This window comes from Larus michahellis, chromosome 6 (genome assembly GCF_964199755.1).
Source record: "Larus michahellis chromosome 6, bLarMic1.1, whole genome shotgun sequence".
Lineage (NCBI taxonomy): Eukaryota > Metazoa > Chordata > Aves > Charadriiformes > Laridae > Larus > Larus michahellis.
The window spans coordinates 43,372,611-43,394,498 of NC_133901.1; the positions used below are offsets into that span (position 1 = coordinate 43,372,611).

A 21,888-nucleotide genomic window follows, 5' to 3' on the forward strand; every position below is an offset into this window, starting at 1 on the left:
GTCTCATTCTAGAGCCATGCTTGCAAATTCAGCTCTCGGTAGTCTCCTGTGTAACACCTATCCAATAAACTAAATAATTTATTTAGAGTAATATGGGTAAGCATGTTTCCAGAAGACATTTTGATCCGAGATAAAATGAAATTGTTTGCATAATTGCTTAAGTTTTCTTCTGGAGTTAAAGAACTGGTTTTATTCTACTGAACAGTAGGTGTCATCTGTACGGTACAAAGATGTTATGTTTATCCATTTTAAAAAGGAAGTTTTTGTCCTACAGGAAGAAATTGCAAAGTATGATAGAATATGTGAAGAAGCATATACTAGATCTAAGGATAACAAGATCCTACATATCAAGCATTGGCTTGATTCACCTTGGCCTGGTAAAAATCATCCTTTCGCTTATCCTAGTGTTAATATTATTGTGCTTTTATTTTGAATCCATATCTTGGGAGTCTTAAATGGTTTTTATCAGACAGTGTTCCTTTGAAATAAAATATGGGACCTTTGATTTGCCATTTTAGTAAATAAAACATTCTGCCAGATCAACTTGAAAGAGGTGCTTTTCTTAAAAAACATGTAAAGTAAGGTGTGACTTTGAAAAAGATGTCTTTTCAGTTTAGCAGAGAAGTGTTTTTCCTGTAATGTTAACTGTCTGTGCCTTCAGGAAGGAGAAGTCTGTCTCATTCTCCTTTTTCTTTTTTTTTTTTTTTTTTTTTTTTTGAGGGATTGAGGTGCCATGTGCCTTTTATTGGCTGCCTCTGCCCACGTGGTTGGACTTCACGGGGAGTGAAAGCAGAAACAAAACGAATCATTGTGTTGCCTGTGAGATCAAGTTCTGTTGTCATGCAGACAATCAAAATGATTGTGTCTCCCAGTGAAAGTTGAAGAACTGGGCTTAGGCTGCTGCTTAGAATGTCTTTTAAGAGTCGTGAGTTTTTAAATAAATTAATCAGTCCTTGAACATCTCACCAAATCTTTTACTTCCAGGATTCTTTAACGTGGATGGAGAACCCAAGAGCATGTCTTGTCCTCCAACTGGCATTTCAGAAGACCTTCTGACTCACATTGGCAACGTAGCTAGTTCAGTGCCAGTCAAAGACTTCAAAATACATGCAGGTCAGCTGGAGTCTTTGTTTCTCCTACTGGCTATGTTTCTTGCTCAGATTTTATATTTCTGCACACAAGTTGCTGTTGGGCCATTTCCCAAAGAGGAAAATACCCATGACTTTTATTTTAACTCTTCCACCCTATGGGCACAGAGAGTGCAACAGCTAAGGTCCTGCTGCTTGTTCTCACCATAATATTCTTTCAGTATCACGCCACTCCTGTTCCCTACCCCATTAAAACAGAATTTCCTCTGAGGGAGGTGTAAAAGTCACTTTGTAACATTAAGTTAATATCTCGTTTTGTTCTTCAAGTCCTTGTGGAAAATGCCGCTTCTATGCGGCACGTTAGTGGCACTTAACTGGGAAGTATGGCACCCATTTCAGGAAGCACTATTAATAGTTTTTCTTAATGGTAAAATCAGTGGTAATTTGAGGTCTGCTTAAGAGACTTTTCTTGTAGTTAGATAGTTTTCTACTCAGGAGTATAGCTTGGTCTTTTCAGACAGGACAATGTTGCTGATACACCATCAGCCTAATTTCAGTACAGCTGAATGGACTCTGTGGGCAAATTCAGACACAGTTTTTCTTTCAACTAACCATTTGGCATTGACGATAGCACATATCTAGCATTTTCTCAAAAAGTCTTAGCTTTTGGTCTGAAGAGATTCAATTCTGAATTTGGCATCTATTACTGTAAGAAGTGTGCCTGTCTCACCGGGGAGCGCCTGGCACTCTGTCAAAGTTCGGAGTTGATTCTTTGACTCCCTGATCAGGTTGACGTCTAGCAGCTCTACAGGGAGCAATAACAAGTTCATTCCATGGGGAAACATGGAGATAATTTGTTTAGAGAGCTTTTTTGGGGTTGGGGTGTTTGTTTGTTTTTTTGTTGGCTGGTAGGGAAAGTACTTAGAATCAGAAGAAAGAGCTTTTTTTTTCTTGGTAAAATCTCTAGCTAATCTTTCTTCTCCAGAGTCATCTGTCAAGGGATAAACTGTGTCTGCTGTATGTGTTCTGTGTGTTTGTGTTCCTCTGGGACAATTAAACACTACTACAAGTAATGATAGCAGGGCTTTCCCAGTTAGCAATTGCAAGCTTCTTGAGCAGATAGATACAATTAATAGATTGACTTTTAAACTCTTCTGCACAGTTGTGCACTTTGTTGTGACACTGATAAATTTGAAATTACAGTCAGCCAATAAAATTTAATATTAGACATTCTAATTAAAAAGGTAACGCAGTCTTTCTTTAGTAACTTGATTAACCATTGACACTAAGTAACACTTGCCAGTACATAAGATGGATTTATGGTTCAAAGCAAACTTTGGTCTGCTAGATTTTTTTACACAGTTTAAAAGGCCATGAAAGAGAAAATTTTGGGAGAATTAAAGGGGAAGAGCACTTTTGAAGTAGTTTGTCCTTCCACTAGAACGCAACAGCTTAATATCTCACAGACTTTCAACAAAAAATTGGAAGATTATTTTGTTTTATCAAACTTTCAGTATATTCTAAAGAGAAAATTTTCAAGACTGATTTTTTTTTTTTTTTTACTTAAAATGCAATGATTTCAATGAGAGAATTATGTGGAAAGAAGGCAGGGGGATTTTTGTAAAAATGGCAAAAGTAACAAAGGGAAATATGTCAAAATAACAAATAGGACAGCTTACAGAAAGCATTGGGGCAGATGTGAAAATAAGATGATGTCAAGTGACACAGAATACACTAGGCTTATGCCTTAAAGCTGGTAGAACCTGTGTGCGAATTTGAAGTTTTATTCCCCTTAAAAGTCACAGTGTTGCAACTTAACATTTTGGCTTATCAAGTTATAAAATCTTCACTGTAAAAAGAAAAAAAATCCAAACCCAGAGCAAACAAACAAATAAAGCAACAAAAAACAAACCCAACAACAAAAAAAACCCAAACCGCAAACAAACAACAAGAAAAACCCAACGAAAAATCTCCCAACAAACCAGCTTTTGCTTACCAACTGAAAACTTGTTGACAGCTGCTACAGTTTCCTATTTATATGATATTTGTAGTATTGATTAATCAGGCCGGTTTCTCTTTGTAACATCTCCAGAAGTCCAATAAGACAAACGCCAAGAAAAAAATGAGAAAGAGAGAAGGAAAAATCACAAACCTGAGAGCTGATATTTTCATTCTCTTATAAAACAGTACTTGGTGTTAGAGATGTGAAAATAAATCTTTTAAGAAGTGGTCTTTTCACCGTGAGTCTTTTTAATTGGTTGTGTCAGAAACTACTGAGGACAATCTTACGTCCTTCTAAAAAAAGGTATGAACATTAGGCAACCCTTTGCCTGGGGAAACAAGTTACTTTACTTTGCTAGCAGTTCAGTTCTAGAAGAATTAGTAGAGCCTATTAGGAGATCTGTGTTTAACTTAGCCAGTGGGGAAGGAGAATGGTGAATATAATGTGAATCCAAAATATCTCTGAAATTGGTCCATTGATTTCTAATCTTTATTCCAATGTAGGACTCTCTCGGATTTTGAGAGCCCGCTTGGAAATGACCAAGAACAGGGTTGTTGACTGGGCCTTAGCAGAATACATGGCTTTTGGATCTTTTCTGAAAGAAGGGATCCATGTCCGACTAAGTGGACAGGATGTGGAGAGGGGTACTTTTAGGTGAGTACTGAGATAACTGTTAAATGCTGCCCCATACCTAAAGAAACACCTTAACGTTCTTTAAACAGTGTGGTCTTCTGCGGGGAAGGGGAGGTTGAGGCTATTCAGCATCAATCTGAATGTTATAGATTCTGGCGGTCAAGAATAATCAAATCTCCTGTGTCTCTGCAAACAGCATTTTAAAGAATTGTATTTAAGGCAGAACAAATGTTCTCAGATACTTTCTTCCTTCTCTTGATGAAAAGTAGAATTTATTTTTTTTTCTGCTTTTTAACTAAAAATTCAGTGGCAATCCATCTAATTGTTGAGAAGTAAAACAAGGGCATTTGCTGCCACAGATTCTGAAGTCTTTTAAATACCATTCCAGTGGTGGCTGCTTGGAACTCGGGTATCCTGTGAACAAACACATTGCCGGCTGGCAAGGCTTTTTTTAAGTGAAACAAGATCCTTTGTACTGAGACTTTTAATGACTATGGAGCATGAATGAATCTGATCACTTGGTAAAAATATATACGGTTCTGCTGCCTTTACCTGATTCTCTGTGGAGTGAAATGTTAATTAAGTATTTAATTGAAGCCTTTGATGCAAAGCCCGTTGCTGGGGGTGAATGAACTGGCAGCTGCACTGTGCTTCATTGTGAATGCTTGCAGGAAAGAGATAAATCTTGGCACCCGTCTTCTCTGGTACAGTGCTCTGTTTCTGTGCTGAGCTGCATTTGGTATCCAGGTTTTTGGGCTTTCTTCTTTTTGCTCCCATTCTAATGGCAGTTTAACAAAATCCTTCGGACAAGACCTGAAAACAAACCTGGAAATGGGGAGATTCCACCCTAGCCCTCTCCCCGTTTTTTCATCCTCCTTGATTTTGGTACCATGGTCTTGTAAAGTGGTGAGCATCTCCTGGGAGGGGAACACACATGTTCATTGCTTAGCAACCTACCCACCTATTTCAGGTGAGTGCATAGTCATGTCTAGCACACGCCTATAGACTTGTCTTGAGAATACTGATTCTCTGTATTCCCCGTTCTCTCACTGGTGGAAGAGGATTTTCCAGAACTATTGTCCAGATTTTCTTGAGGTTTGTCTAAGATAAAAATAATTGTTGTGCTCACAGCAATATAGGGGAAAAAAGAAAAAAATGTTTAAATAAAAAGCTTTTCAGAGTGAAGACTAGCTTAAGGATTCCTGTGCCATCTGGATTTTATTATTCGGCTTTTTAGAAAAGGAGTAAAAAGGCATTCAAATAAATTCCTGTGAAGTTCAGGTCTGAAGCTGGTACTGCAGTTGTTTGATGTATAGTCACCTGGTTCTGCTTTACCCCTGGGTTTTGAGTTTGCCTGATGGGTAGTGGGATCTACAGAATACTAGTCTGTGGTGTGATTATGAATTTTTGTTATGAGTGTGATAGGGCAGTTGAACAATAAAGGGTGAGATTAAAAAAATGCCTTGGACCTGAGGAAGTCGGAGAATATTCAACTACCCTGTTAAACAGGAGAGAACACTGTAGAAATGCGTAAGACTTAGCCTGTTGTACTGTATTCAGGCTCATTTAATCAGAGGAATAGGTGGAAAAGTTAACTTGTGGTACAAGCACATCTAAGAGACGCTGCAGTTCTCAGTAAAGCTGCTCTTTTTTAGCTCTGGTTTGGTTTCTTTGTCATTTATAATAAAGGTAAGCAGTTTCCCTAACAACTGAAGACATTCGCAAATGCTAGTGCATTTTTATTGGAAAAAACACATTGCAATTACATGGAGAGTATATGTCATTTCATCCTCTCTCCGTACCGAGAAGACCTTTCTTTACCCCAAAAAAATCCTTGGAGTACGTAATGTCTCAAATCTCTGGAACTAGTTGAAGAGGAAGTATCAGCTAGAATTTGGGAAGAACTGAAGATACTGCGTTGCCATAACGAAAACAACACGATGGGAGTGCTTTCATTATTCTGCAGCTTCTGAAGTGCTGTCTAGAAAACAGTACTTTTTGTCATCATTCAGTGTGGTGACTTGCTTTCTTCCTATTTCAGTCCTGAACATTATCAATAGACAGAAGCTAAAGCTGCAGATAGGAGTGGGCCCCTTCTCATCTTGGAGAGACGCTCTGGAGAAGGGAAGGAAAGGGGGAGAGAGAGAGACTTGATTCTGCACTGGTTTGGTGTCAGTAAACCTGACAATCGCGCAACAGCAAAATCTGACTTGCACGTCTGGGTATTTCTGGCTGTCCATCTATGCTCACTGTAATCACCTTTTGCTGGGGAAACACAAAACCTGATACTCAAGAAGCTTATCGCCTGGCTGGGCCTTCTGTCTTTGGCTGAATGACAAAAATAAAATGACACTGGCAAAAATTATTTCTGCCTAACAGCTGTCTGATACATGTGTTTTTCTGCTGTCTGCCTCCCTCCCTGTGCTGTTCTTTGAAGATATTCTTTCTTTTCCTGGCCTTATATTGTTGACTTCTAAATACATTCCAGATCTCTTTTTTTTTTTTTTTTTTTTTTTTGCTAGCATTTGTTGTAGCAAAGGGAAGTACCAAAAGGTTCGGTCTTCGGTTCAGCGTTGGCAGCTATACAGCACAGTAGTTGTTACCAGTATAATAACTGTCCTTATGTTAGCAGTTGTAAAGCCGGACATATTGGTGTGATTCACTCAGTTAGTCTGCTCAGGGAGTTAATGGATTACAGTAATTACTTCAGTCATCTCTGTTTTGGTAGTGTTCCTCGGTGCCCCATTCTAATGCTGATTAATGGTGTTCTAGAGAACTGTAAATGGTGCGTGCGAGTGGAAATAGCAGGAAAGAGGATACAACTGCTTCAAGTCTTGGTGCTAAAGTTGGATTAGATTAAATTTTTGCATAAAAGACAAGCAGCAGTTGTTTTAAGGGAAAGATTATTAGAATTTGCCAGGGAGGCAGAGTGAAATGTTTTTAATAACAATTTTTTTCTTTTTTTTTTTTTCCCCTTTAATCAGTCCGGTTTACAGTAACAACCTTCCCACCCTTTCCCCCTGAGTTCTACTAATGGTGAGGTATTTTCAGTTTCCGTGCATGCGTGAGAACAAGGCTGGACAGTCAGTGAGAGCCCTTACAGCGCAGCGATTATACTTAGACGTGTGATGGCATTGTTAGGTTTCAACCGAACCAGGGTGTTGTGTAAAGCAAAGGTAACTGGTGTTTGCGTGCTTTCTAGAACATAGCTTTGGTGGTTTATCTTTGAAAATAGCTCTGTTCAAAGCCCAAAGTTGTTCTTGGCTAATAAATTTCTTTCAACGCCTGTTTGCAGCCATCGTCATCACGTGCTTCACGACCAAGAAGTTGACAAGAGAACGTGTGTTCCCATGAATCACCTCTGGGAGCAGCAGGCCCCCTACACTGTGTGCAACAGCTCCCTGTCCGAATACGGTGTCTTAGGTATGTCTCGGGGTAACTATCAGACAGATCTGCTTGTGTTTTAATAGGTCTCAAACAAGATGTAAGAACCGATGACTGCTAATTAAGAGGAAATTTTTTTCTGATTTTTGCTTTAATATGGTTAAGCCTCTTGACTACAAAGTTTTACTTTGTTACTTGAGTTTGCCAAGCCTCAAAACAAACAAACAAAAATCTCCTTCTGCTAGTCGCGTTTTAAAACAAACAAACTCTGCCTTTGTTGTATTTTGACATTACCACATTCATAGCAGTTTTGTATCAGGTGGGAGCCAGAAATTGCAGAACAGGGGCCTGAAATCCAGTCAATACTTAAACTGATTTCCCTGCCAACTCACCCCTTGAAAAAAGTAGTTCTACCACAAGATTCAATGAATTCACCCTGTTCATTTTAAGATTTGTCCCATGTTGTCTGTTCTTGAAGGGTTTTTAAAAACTCACTGTAGTATAAACTCTAAGCCAAACTCTTAGGATTTTTTCCTACAGCGTGCTATGATGGGTTTGGTTTTTAACCTATATTTCAGTTTTAACATTTTAGCATAAATGAAAAATTAGAGGGGAAAACTTCAACCAGGTGTTTGTTTTGTGGTTTTGTTTCTTTTTTGCTTTCTTTAATTTTTGAATGTGTTGTCTGTGGTATGAGTCGTATGAATTTGCAGGTTTCAGTGTGCTTGCGGTGCAAAACTTTCTGCACTCTTCAAATGGGACACCTATTTGTTTAGGCTGCTTAGAACATGCTTGTACTTCAAAACTATAAAATAGGAGACTTAAGCAGTTTTTGATGGAAAAGTCACAGAATACGCTAGCATCGGTCTCATTGTATTCAACAGGAAATTACATAGTAATGACAGAAGGTGAACTTCAGAGAATAACGTAGCTATGTGAGAAGCAGAGCCCAGCAAGAAAGAGAATGTGGTAAAAAAAAAAGCTGTAAAACAGTTATACATGAAACAGGTATCAAAGCTCTCCCTCTCAGGTTCTGGCATCTCTTAAACAAGCATCCCCACATTTTACAATTATGGGGTTCAGTTGAAAGCGCCCATCTGTTGTGGTTGATCTTGGCAATGCTGCAATGTGCACGTAATACTTTCTCAAAAGGGGAGGAACTGTCAATAAAATCAGGGACACTTTGTAATATGGATATAAAAATCCATCCTAGCCTTATTTGAACTGCTATTCTGAATGGTGCTATTTCAAGAAAACAAATTCTTGTTAGTGGTAGTATTAATCATAGTGAATTATATTTTTGGTACTGGACAGATATTTTAGCTTCAGCCGCAGAGAATGGATAACATCGCTCTGACACGATGTGGGTGGCAAGAGGAATGTGGGGCACAAAATAAATACATCTAATAATTTATCAAAAATGTTATTGATTCTATGGATAAGTAATGAAACACTGTTTCATATCCATTTCAGAGCTAGTGTGAAGGAAAAAGGTGAACCATTGTAGTAGATAAAGATGGTAATTGATAGCTGCTTTCTTCAAAGTTCCAGAAGTATTTGATCATGTAGTCTTTTTTACATATGTCATGGTTTAACCTCAGCTGGCAACTAACCCCCACGCAGCCACTCGCTCATTCCCTGCTGGTGGGATAGGGGAGAGAATCAGAAGGGTAAAAGTGAGAAAACTCATAGGTTGCAATAAAGACAGTTTAACAAATAAAGCAAAACAAGGCATTCATTCACTGCTTCCTGTGGGCAGGCCGGTGTTCAGCCATCCCCAGGGAAGCAGGGCTCCATCACGCGTAGTGGTTACTTGAGAAGACAAAACGCCATAAATCCGGACATCCCCCACTTCCTCCTTCCCCAGCTTTATACGCTGAGGGTGACGTCACATGGCATGGAATATCCCTGTGGTCAACTGGGGTCAGCTGTCCTGGCCATGTCCCCTCCCAGCTTCTTTTGCCCCCTAGCCCACTTGCTGGTGGGGTGAGGAGCAGAAAAGCCCCTGACGCTGCGTGAGCGCTGCTCAGCAATAACAAAAACATCGCTGTGTTATCAACACTGTTTCCAGCATAAATCCAAACCAGAGCCCCGTACCAGCTACTGTGAAGAAAATTAACTCTACCCCAGCCAAAACCAGCACAACATATACTACATATTACCTATGGCTAATAACGTTAAAATGGTATAAGACTATAGAGTTGGAGCATGTGTGGAGATGAGATTTTTTGGGGGTATTTTTGTTAGCTGTGTGGCAGAATTGGTGTCAACACAAGTTTGTATGTCTGTAAGCTAATATAGTAGCATGTAAATGCAAACTCTGATTAGGAGAGTGCAAAAGATGATGTGTATAAACATAAGAAAAAAATTGTCATAGATAAAAAGCAAGAACTTAATTTCAGAGAATGATTTTTTTGTTTGTTTCTCATGGTTTACTCTGGGGTTTCTTTAACTTGAGCCTGTTTACAGTGTTGCTGCAAATTTTATGGGTGAGTCGTAGGTTTCTGGGTTTGGGTTTCTTTACATTCAAATAATGTATCCCAATGTGAAAGTGACAAATGTATGGACATGGTTGAAATCTGATTTTGTTCTGAAAATTGCACCTCAGTAGCTCTAGGAAGCCGAGTGTTGATGTGGTGTGAAGGGCAATTCTTATTGCCACAATTCTGTTCTTTAAAAAATTAACCAAATAGACTTGGTTAATAATAATAATTAGACTCTTTCTTTGCCTTTCTTGATCTCATCTTGCTCACTATTGCTCTTCCTCCTTCCCCAGCAGCAGAAATGTGCAAGTTGATTTAATAGCTTTCATTGAATACAAGCAATAGGGCAAAATAGGGGTTTGTTCATACACTGAACACACAAGTACCATTTCTGTGCAATTCTGCTTCAGTGGATGTGATGACAGGTTCTTCAAAACTAACTATTGATATTTTTAATTAAGAACTTTAAATCCCTCATGTCTGAGATGTTTTCTAACAGTAAAGGAGATTAAAAGTGATAAAAATAGTCGATGAATGACGATTATTTTTTTTAACTAAAAATGCCATGTTTCTGTGTTGAAGTGATTTTATAATTAAGTTTCCTCTCCCTTGCTAGCTTTTACTGATCAACCTTCTCCAATGCGTTTTGCTCTTGTGGTTTGTATCCGTAGAGAGACAGCGTTGGGGTAAGCAGCAGTGTGTGAACATGTCTCTTCTAGGTAAGCATCTCAGTCAGAGAGGAACTAGTGGAATTGTTACCTGTTTGGCTGGTAACATCACCGGGTCTCCTTTTTAGTACAAGAAAGAATAAGTGAACCTTTGCAGTGTAAGGAGTTGATTTTTCAGGAGTAGTAAAACCCCCCAACACTTTATTTTCTCTAACTGCTATTTCATTAGAATCATAGAATGGTTTGGGTTGGATCATCTAGTTCAACCCCCCTGCCCTGGACAGGGACACCTCCCACTAGACCAGGTTGCTCAAAGCCCCATCCAGCCTGGCCTTGAACACTTCCAGGGATGGGGCATCCACAGCTTCTCTGGGCAACCTGTGCCAGTGTCTTACCACTCTCATAAACCTATTACAAGGAACAGTTTGGGATTAGTGCCCTGACATATTTGGTGGGGGGTTGGGAGGGTTGTAAGAGGATATATATATTAAAAAAAAAAAAAAAAAGTGTTAAGAATTTAATTTATGACTGTGTTTAACAGGCAGGACCTCAGAAGCATTTTGGGAATCCCCTTAGTTTCTGTGAATTAGAACTAAGTAAAAATGGATTGAAGAGCCCAGCATGATAAAACTACAGATTATTTCCTTGGCAGGTACATAAGCCAAGAGCTGGCATCTGTTCAGAGCTGTGAGCTTTGCACCAAGTTATTGTTCGGCTGGTTAGGAACACCTGGGGTGTAACTGTTCCATTAAAATGATACTCTGACAAGATTGATATCACTTAGGAAATAAAGGCACTCTGGTTAACTTGTAGTTCAAACATTGCTTATGTGTTGTATACGGTAAGCTGTGGAGTGTGTGTACTGAGGCATTAAATCGAGGTATTTAACGACCTCTGATAATTTTGTTTGACATCCTATGTCTACTATTTTTAGGTATATCCAGATTATTACTGTTTAATTGTGCATCTACTCATCTAGCTATAAACTTTCCCTTTTACTGAAACTGAATGTCTGGGAATATAAGGGACGGCCGTGTGAAGTCATTAAAGCAAAGAAGTTTGAGTTTATTTGCTGATTGAGATAGAGGAGAAAAGCAAAAATAACTTATAGGCAGTCCATGCTACCTCTTCAGCATTTTTTAAATACTTGAAAGGATCTCCTGTCTTTCTTTACTGCCCTCCGAATGACTTGTGTAGTGTTGATTCTCCATCCAGGAGGTGTGGTTCTCTCTGTTGGGTTCAGTACTGGCTTTGAGAGGTCTTGGGCTGTAGCATCCGATAATTGCAACTCCCAGGGAACATCTAGGCAAGATAAACTTGGAACTAGTGCATAGTTCAGCAAATTTCTGAATGATGAGACCTGGAGTACAGCTCTTTCAAGGAGGAAGTTCATGTTTAAAGCAAAAGATGAAGGGAAGAGAACAGGTATTGATTTAAACTTTTTTTTTTGCAATATACTCCTAGGATGAAATATGTAGTATTACTACTCATTCAAAACAACATATTTTTAAGGTTAGGAGTAGCAAATACAAATACCTGTCAGAAATTGTGTTAGGAAATAGGATGTGCTGTAGTAACCATAGACCAAGTTCTCAGTGGCATCTGCATGGAGCTCTGAGAAGGCATCAGTCTTCCTGTTTAATAGTCAGCCACCAGATGGGTATTAACCTCACTTTCTCCTGAGCTGCATTTGGCTTTGTGGAAGGATGCATGTCCCTCCGTTAGTCCCTGTGCTTAGATTTTTCTGTTGAAGAAAGCACAAATCTGTCTTTGTAACTTTCCTCATTCTGACATTAAATCCCTGCACCGATAAGCCCTCTATAACCATTAGTTAACATTCGTGCCTTAAGTCATTTTGAAATCATATTGAATTAAGCTATAGCTTTAGTTAGGTTAATTGAAAAACTACAGTTCTTATGACAATCATGAAAAGTGCTGTGGGGAAAAACACAGCATAATATGCTGTGTAAGCTGCCACTTTGCTTGACAACACCTCTTTCCCTGCCAGAGCGACGAAAGAACAGTAAGGGAGCACAGCGGGAACTGGACTAATAGAAACAAGCCTTTCTGCTATGCCTGTCATCTAGGGACCCTAATGAACTTCAGCAGTTAAAACATTAGTTTTGCAACCTTAGTCAAGTGCTGTGTATTTTTCTTTCCTCTCTCCCCTCAGTTTGGAAGGTTACCAAACTGCTGTGCTGGGTCCTGGTCCCCTGTGCCCTGGTGTTCAGGAGCTGGCTGGTGGCTCTCCGCCACCCTTTGGGTGTGTAGATTCTCTGCCTGTCATTCTTTGAAAGCCACGTCTTGCAGCCTGGTTGTCTTGGCACTGGATTTCCTCACAGCCGAAGCCTGTTCTCCGTGTTTCTAGCTGTGTGAGAGTTAATTCTCTAAACTCACAAAGTTTGCACAGCATTCTGAAGAAATAAATGTTCAGTTCTTGTCTCTGCAGACATAAACAATAAAACTTTGCAGTGTCTCTGCTGAGGTTTGGGGTTTTTTTTAACCCTTTACTCTCGTCTGAGGTTGAGCCCTCATGTGGGGCCTGGGTAGGAACCTGCTCCCCTGCAGTTCATGTCCCATCTCTAGAACTGCGGAGTCTTTCTAGATCGGGTCACCTTCCCTGACCTTGACTCATCTGGTGCCCCAAGAAATCCCTTTCAGGTTAAGCACCTCACCCTCTTCTGGATTGTTCACTGGGCATCTGTCTAGACGTCTTTCCACCAGTAATTATTTTTTTTTAATTTAGCAGTTCAGATCTTGCTCTTTAAACAATTTTCTCCACATGCAGGTAAGAGTCTTAATTCTTGATGGATTCCCGAGCAATTGCTATAATTGCTGGTGGAATAGCTGTAATGTTAGGAACTCTCATTGTCATTTGCCTGCTGGAAAATGAGTGCTGGTATACCAAAGATGGGTATATCACAGACATGTGTTCCATGAAATAGTAGTCTTGGCAGAATTAATTTCAAAATATTAATCAGAATGTATAGATTACATTGGGGTATATTTTCCCAGATATATTTACAGCTGTCAGAAAGCTTGCAAAAGGTATCTGTGTTAGGATCACACGTTTCAATGCAGCTTCACCTGGGACATTGTCACCTTGTGGAGACCATTAGCAGAAGGTGGGCAACAAGATAGGAAATGAGAAATTTCTTTTTTCCAGGTGAATTTAGGGGTGATTTTGGTATATGAAACAGAACTATGTAGGTACTCTGACCAGGTTTTAAGTATGCATAGAGCTCCATACTCTTTGAAAAGCACTGTGTGATTATTGATAATTCTAATTGGTCAAGACTTCAGTTTGTTCTTCTCTAAAAGCTAGATTACCCCGTCCTTACAGAGAGCAGCATATGCACAAATAAGTCTTGAACATATTGCGTATTTTCTCAACCATGTCACCCAATCAGTAGAAATGGTCTCTTAATGCTTGTGTAAAATTAGAATGGGATTCAAGCCTATCTGGGGAAATCTATTTTTCAGATACCTTTGGGAACACGCATTGAAGGAATTGTGTAAATTTTTCCACTGTTTGCATTGTGTTAAAAACAGTAGAATCACACAAATAAGGAGGACAGAGATTTAAAATACGTTCTGAAAGACAGGCCGTTCAGGCAGTCAGACGAAAGGAATAGTTGGGAAAAGCCATCCTCTTCGGTAACGCCCTGTCATGGTGACTCACGGCTGAAAGGCCGTCTGGGTGACTTACCAGTCTCTTTTTGGCCTCTAACTTGCTGGTCGCCTTTTGGCCTGAACACAAGTGTCGCTGGAGTCATAGACGGACTGTTCAGAGTCCAGCGGTCTCTGCAGTCCAGAAGCCTAGTGAGGCAAAGATTTCTTGCCATGGAGATGGTAAACAAAAAGCTGGGTTGGAATTACCAAGGAGCAGACTATGAAGACAAACTATAAAAACAACACGTAAAACTGTTCTCTGTGAATAAACAATTTCACTAGAAGCTCTTGTTGCTTTTTCTCTCATGCAGTTAGTTTGTCCTGCAGTTGTCCCTCTACCAACCTTCTGGGAAAGTTTGTGTAGTGACATTGCCTGTTCCTGGAGCAGAAGAAAGAAATCTTGTAGTTCCAGTTTAGCTGCAGTCATCGAGTTAAGCTAAAGCAATTTCAGTTTTGTGCATAGACAGCCTATGTCACAGCTTCATGTCAAGTGTTGGAAGGATGTTTCTTGTAGTTCGTGTTACAGAGGAACTTATTTGGTACATGATTAATCTCACTGGTTTTGCTGAGGGTTTTCCTTGTGAAACTGGACAAGTTAGTTTAAACTTCATGTAACTGCATGTTCATTAGTTTTCCATTTTATAAGGTGGAAATGCTTGTTCTTTGCTTCCCCCCCCATCCCAGTTTTACAGTAAAACTTTCAGGGAAGGAATTGCTTGTGTATGTTTGCAGCATGCAGCACACAAAGACCTCAATCTTAGGTTAAAGCTCTGAGTACCTCTCTGATAGTGAACATAAAGTAAAAGTTGGACAAAACGGAAAAAGAATAAAGAAGATTTAAATAGGTTTGACTTAATCCTGAAATCTTTCCCCATAGCTAAGTCAATTACCTTGCACTGATAACATTAAAGTAACTCATATGCTGCATTTGCTACATGTTGTTCTCTTTTATCTCATATTATATTAAATTTTTTAATGCCTGGAATGCCAGGCCATCTTAAAGGTATTTCAGGTGTTTTTCTATTATTGCTTATACAGTTTTTTTGGTTTATAGTTCTCTTTGAAGTAATTCCTGTTATTCACTGAATTCCACAAAGAGACGCCCTTCTAGAGGGACTGCAGCCTCCAGTCGCCAGGGTACAAATCACAAATGATGTGTGAGGGATACCACTAGCACTTGCTGGTGACTCTCTAGCAGTAGCCTTCTGTGTGTGAAGAACGTCAAGATGCTGAGCTCGTCTCTTCCAGGAAGCCTGAGTTTTTTGAAATTCCTGAAACATTTCCAATTAGATTTGTAGAGCGGGTTTGATCAGCATCAGAAACTATAGTTGCAATGACTTTAGGTTTTCTAATGACTTCACAACAGTTTACTGTAGTTTACTAAATATTGGTGGTCACAAAGCAGTATTGGATTTTATTGATATATTTAGGAGGCATGTTAGGTTCCTGACTTATGATTGTATTTGGGTGTATAGCTACCTTTGAGTCTAGGAAATATTATCCACAACATGAGGTTTTGCAGATTGATACGTTTGTCCTGTATCCTGAGAATGTCTGGAAGTTAAAAAAAGAAGGAGAAACCCAAATTAACGCATAATATCTAGATAGGTGTACCGTTCTCTCAGATATAAAGGGATTTCTCTCTGCATCCCAAGTGCCAGTCAGGTGCATTTCTGTCTTCAATATCACTACTGCTGTGAGCATTTGGGGGTTGGGGGAGACTGGGGCCCAGTGAGACAAGTTAAGCAGTACAGGTATTTGTTACTAGAAACTGTGTTTATTTTTGCCTAAGCTGGTTTTGCTCTCAAGCCATTATTGTAGAACAGCATTTGAGTGGCTACTGTGTCACTGTAAGGAAACCAGGAGAAAATGGAAATTACAGTGACTTGTACGTAGCAAAAATAAAAAGCTAAGTTCACTGTAGATCAATGGTAGCAGGATGGGACACTCTCTGCAACTTAGGTTACATATGCAGGTCTTAAAATAAAGAAGCTGTAGGGAGACAGGAAATCTGTGTCAGTCTGTTAGCTCCCTCTGGGGTTTTTTAGTCTTGCAATTACTCAGGAAAGAGTTACAACTCATTATCGTAGCTTTTTAAATAAAATTTCACACCAGCAAAGCTAGTTGCTCTGCTGGGGTAACTTTCAGTGAGAGTCTTCATGTGTTACAGTTCTGTATTTGAAAACAGAACATTACATTCTGTGAAGAACTTCACTTCAACTTAAAACATATTTATCCATCAAATATTTATTCTCTATGTGTATTGAGTCAGTTTTCCCTCAGTCAGAACACCTACATTCAGAGCAGTGATACGTAGCACTGTTTTTTACTGAAAGCTTTAACTTTTGGGGGTTTAATCATTCCAAACTATAGATGTAGAATATGAGAACAGGTATTAGCTCAGCACTCTAGGCACAGCTATTTTGAAGTGTCAAAGGGAAATATAAGCAGAGATCAAATATATGTTTTTATATTATTAGATACATGTAGGTGTTCACTATAGAATGTGGTATAGAGAAATACCTTACATTTAAATGCGGTCATTAAACTGAGACAGGTACGTTGCACATAGTTAGGTTTTCATGTTCTGATGTGACACAAAATTCTGCATTTTTTTTTAAAGCTACACAGCAGAGGCCATGTAGCACATGCAAACACCCTTGTAGTTTTCTATCTTTTGCTTTTGCAGAGCTACTAGGAATCAATTACCTACATTGCAGTAGCAGTTTGATTTGGTTTTCTTTTCTGTCTTTGCCAATCATCTCCCCAGGTCCTGTTATAGCCCCCTAAGAGCTGGGGCTTTATCACACTGCAGCAGGTCCCTCAGTGAGAGCAATAATTCATTTCTGCCTTTTAAGAGATACCCATGGAGCCTGTCGAGAGCTTTCGGTTATGTTTGGGCCTTGACAAGTTTTAAGAGCAGCCAACGAGCTCCCTGGCTTACTGTGTGCAGAACATCTGAGCTGCTGACAACGGGGCTGCAGCTTTACATTTGTCCTGCTGCGCTAATCTGACATGGCAGAGGAGATGGGAATGTGCGGCCGTTCTGCTCTGTGTATGGAGTTGATGAGCTCACAGTTCAAAGAGCACACATTTAGGGAAATTTCTGCACTTACCTGCTGCTGTGAACCACCTGAAAATGGGTTGAGATCTTTGACACAGTGGAGAGGGAGAAGGTTACATCTTTCTGTTTTCACTAGCTGAAGTAGTGATGTCACAGAGTCATTTAGGTTGGAAAAGACCTTTAAGATCATCAAGTCCAACCATAAGCCTAACACTGCCAAGTTCACCACTAAACCATGACCCTCAGCACCACATCTACACGTCTTTTAAGTACCTCCAGGGACGGTGACTCAACCACTTTCCTGGGCAGCCAGTTCCAATGTTGACAATGCTTTTAGTGAAAAAGTTTTTCCTAATATCCAATCTAAATCTTCTCTGGCACAACTTGAGGCCGTTTCCTCTCGTTGCCTGTTACTTGGGAGAAGAGACTGACTCCCACCTGGCTACAGCCTCCTTTCAGGTCATTGTAGAGAGCGATAAGGTCTCCCCTCAGCCTCCTTTTCTCCAGACTAAACACCCCCAGCTCCTTCAACTGCTCCTCCATAGGACTTGTGCTCCAGACTCCTCACCAGCTTCCTTGCCCTTCTCTGTACACGCTCCAGCACGTCAGTGTCTTTCTTGTAGTGAGTGTCCTCCCCATGAAGAGCACTTCTGGTCTCCTCTCTGCCACTGAGGCAGAGACCTAAAGGTCCTCAACCCTGCCAAAAAAAGGATCATTTACCCAAGTACCAGATGCGTTATGTTGAAGTTCTTTTGAAGATTATCTGAAGACTATGATCCTGCCCATAGCCTGAAGATTGATGTCACCGATAATTTTGTTCAGTGCCTGTATATGGGGGGGATGAGACACTGTTGTACAGGGCTGCTGGGCTGTGCAAATAATAAAATTAGCAAGTAGCTTCTTGAACTCGTCCTGGGCTGTAAGTGTTTTTTTTACAGGAAAAGATGCTACTTACCTCAGTGAGGTCTCAGGAAAGCATCACACGAAAGTCTTAGCTAAGGGAGGGATTTTCGTTCATTTTAAAACTGCTATGATATTTAAATGTTTGAGAAAAAGTTTGAAGGATTGGCATCGGTATTGGAAAACATTTGCTAATCTTTCTGATGGAAACGGTACTACTGAAAACTGCATGGTTTACAACAGGGCTACAAAAATCCAGTTCATGCTCTCATCTTGGTTTTGTTTTAACTTTTTTTTAAATGAGAAATTAATAGAATTCTCAGCCAGTCTGTTTCTTTTCTAATTCTCCCTGCTTTCTTGGTTCTCAGGTTTTGAACTTGGCTTCGCTATGGCGAGTCCCAATGCCCTGGTGTGCTGGGAGGCCCAGTTTGGTGACTTCCACAACACGGCACAGTGTATAATAGACCAGTTCATCAGCTCCGGCCAGGCCAAGTGGGTCCGTCACAACGGGATTGTCCTGCTCTTGCCACATGGCATGGAAGGAATGGTGAGGGCCACGGGCTGGTGTGTGCGGGAGGGGAATGCTGGCTACCGTGTCTCCTTCTGCAGCTGTAAAAGCCAAAGGTGTCTTTAGGATACGATGGTGATATGAAGCTGGGGGAAGGAAGGCGCTGTTTGGCATGTTGGGCTGCTTCAGTGCTACAGAAAAGAATGTGGATAGATTCATTGGTGAGAACCAAAGAAAACTGAGAAATATTTCTGAGCTTTGCGTCCTTCTTCGTGGTGTGTTTCCCCCCCCCCCCTTTTTTTTTTTTTTACCTTTTTTCTCTCTGTTTTTCTGTATCTTTCCCTACAACACTGCCTTCTTCCCCTAGAAAGACGGATTCTTAGCATACAGTAAGAAAGAAATCATGAGTATCTAGCAGTACTTGCTTGGTTTTATTTTGCATGAAGTGTTTCTGCGTAAATGCTGCGCTAAATTCACCTGCATTGAAATGATATTGAATGAACTTTAAAACTTCTTCAAAAATCATTGATATTGGGTAACTTTGATATAGTAAGAAATTTTCCTCTTTCTGAAAAGGAAAATGTTTCCACTAGCTGTTGACTCTCTTTTCTTTGGTGGCTAGTAGGAAGAACTAGAGAGTATCTTAGAGGGAAAAGGCATGGGCAAGCTCTCTATAGAATGTTATATGAAGTTTGTGTCAGCAGTAGAATTGCTCTTCAGATCTTTTAAATTATTTGTAAAGGTTATGTGAACATCATGTCAGGGTAGGTTAATTTTCTGCTTTTCAAATGCATTATCCTTCATGAATTAATGCATGTATGTTTCTAGTTTTCTATTAAGAAAAGCATAGTATGTGCCACAGTGGCAATCGCCATCTGTATAAATACTCTACACCCTTTCACTACAAACTGCGTCATTTCCATTCTCACAAACAGTTTATTTCCATTCAATTATAATCCTGTCCTGATATACTGAGGTGGATTCATGTCTTATGAGCGGCTTTCCATACTCATTTGTGTGTAAAGAATAAAGGGTCTGGTGCTGTGCACAAGAGTTTTGATAAATCAATTTTTTTAAAATGAATCCTGAGGGACAGCCTGAACGTGCCCCCAGCAGGAGGTGTGGTCCTCTGCAGGGAAGCACTCAGCTGAAGGGAGATGGTTCTCTGCTACTTACAATACAATTAATCTTTCTTTTCTCCTAGCCACTTGCCAGCTAAGATTTGCCCAGATCTTCTGAAACACACTTATTTTGCTACTAGCGTCAGGTGTTTTTGGAATATTTAAGAATCCCACCAGGCTGCTGAAATCCGTTATCTTCCCAGAGGAGCCTTCCATTACAGGAGTGTTATTCTCTCTATAACTACAGTGTTGGGGACAGAATGATTTGGGGAAGGATCCGTAATGGGATATGGATCCCATTCACCTCTAGGTCATGCATTCACAGGCAAGTTGGCCGTGATTGAAAGACTCTGCTGCCTAATGCCTCCTCGGGGACTCATCTGAAAGTAGCTAATGGATTCAGTACAGGTCTCACTGGATGGGTGGTCACCATAGAAATAAAGGCTGCCCCACACTCCCAGGCAGCAGTTGCCTGCAATCTGACTGGTGCTGTCAGCAGAGAAATCAAAGATGGATGTGAACGTTGAAGCCCTGGATGGAGGTTGTTGCTGGGGCACTGTATGCGTGTTTGTTGGGGAAGCCTCACGTGTCTCTCCTGGAATTGTTTGCTGGTAACATCTCTGTTTCCAGCATACCGAATTCAGTGTGCTTGTGAGGCACTCTGTTTGTACATGTATAGGTTGTACTTAGTGTAGGGTTTGATTTACGGCAAACAGATGTATACAGCAGAGGTATTGCAATATTGGACTCTTACTGTGCACCATAGCTTTGCGTGGCATTGCCTCTTGTTCTCAAGCCCTTGCCCATTTATGACCAGATTATTTGGCACCTCAAAAGTGGAGACAGACTTAAAAAGAGTAATTATGCAAGGCACAATTCCTGGCTGTTTGTGTTACTCCTTTGTTGCCAGTGGAGTGGGTTTTTTCCTTTGAATTCCCTTAGTCCATGAAGTAGAGTGAATCCTGTGCTTGGAAGCAGGGAGGATGATGTGTTGAATCAAGGTGGGCTACTAGCTGTCAAAATAATGAGTGATTTTTGGAGATCATACATTAAGGTTTCAACAGAGGAAGTTACAATGAGAGACTGCCATATACAGAAAGGAGGTCTTTATGAACGTTAGCTTAGGAGCCACGGAGAGATTTGAAAGGTTTAATGGTTTATGTCTTCAGGTTAAAATACTTTGCAACTGTCTCCAAAATGAAAGTCCTTCCTAACAGCAACTGTCACTTGAATGTGCAAAGGCTGCCAGCATTGGCAATAAATAAAAAAGCACACTGCATTCTCATATTTCTCACAGCTTTCTCTCATCCCTTATAAACAAGGACAAGAGGGAAGATACTAGATTCTGTTACACTCTTTATCCCTGATATTGTCTGTGACCAGTGTGCATGTTTTGCTAGTGTAAAATGGATCTAACAATGTTTGTGCACCAGAAGAAATTACCTTGGCTACTGCTAGCAAGACAGTGGATGTGAGTGTTCAGTACTTTGACAGAAGGTAAAATACCTCCTGAGGAGGCAGAAATTAATCATAGCTTAGTTTGGCAGATGATGCGTATATGTATTTTGATCCATTTTAGCTGAAGCATTCACCTAGGCTGTTTTGTCCTGTACTGAACAGTGGACAATGGTAGTAGAGAGATCCTGAGTCTACTTTTGAGTTGCTAATACAGCGCACATAGTCAGCAGTTACCTTTGTGTTTGGTCCTGTTTCTCATGCAAGGCTGGTTTGGCGCAAAGAAGAGTGAGTCACTGCAGTGCACTGAGGGACGTGGTGTTTCTCCTCCTGACATTCCTCCAGCCTCTTTTTGCCCAGCATTAGCAAGGTCATTCTTGTGCCCACGTGGACCTACTGCCCCTTCCCTGGTCTTCATTGTGCAGCTCTACTGAGGCTGGAAATTACTTGCAGCTGGTAAAAGCATTGTAAATCCACGTAAAATCTAATCTTCTCCTATGAAAACAGTTTACAGAAGACAAAGAATTCCAGTCCTGTGGTGTGTCCTCTCCTCTCTGATGGCTGCTGCCATTGATGCTTTGGCTGGGGGGGCAGGTGTGCAGAGCTGCAGGGTGGCAGGAGGTGCTTATGCAGCGGGTGACCTCGACTGATGTCTAACTGCTGATTTGGCTTCTTAATGTTGTTTTAAATGATACCTTTACCAGGGTCCAGAGCATTCATCAGCCAGGCCTGAGAGGTTTCTGCAGATGAGCAATGATGATTCTGATGCTTATCCAGTAAGTAGATTTGTCAAAGTCCGTGTCCTCTTTTTTGCTCTTCACATCTCAGAGCTATTTTTTTTTTTGTAAGAACCATCCTTTTAGCCAGGTTTAGTGGGTTAAGATTTATCTTCAAGAATTGGTGTAACGTT

General features: G+C 40.3%; 1 protein-coding gene across 1 annotated transcript in view; it reads left to right on the forward strand.

The window, feature by feature from the left end:
- Positions 1-21,888, forward strand: part of OGDHL (oxoglutarate dehydrogenase L) — a 58,702-nt gene that overhangs the window by 28,310 nt on the left and 8,504 nt on the right. The window contains exons 13-18 of the mRNA XM_074591692.1: positions 275-377; positions 985-1,113; positions 3,594-3,744; positions 7,019-7,146; positions 18,263-18,441; positions 21,683-21,754. Coding sequence (XP_074447793.1) covers positions 275-377; positions 985-1,113; positions 3,594-3,744; positions 7,019-7,146; positions 18,263-18,441; positions 21,683-21,754 — 762 coding nt within the window. The remainder of the gene's footprint in view (positions 1-274; positions 378-984; positions 1,114-3,593; positions 3,745-7,018; positions 7,147-18,262; positions 18,442-21,682; positions 21,755-21,888) is intronic.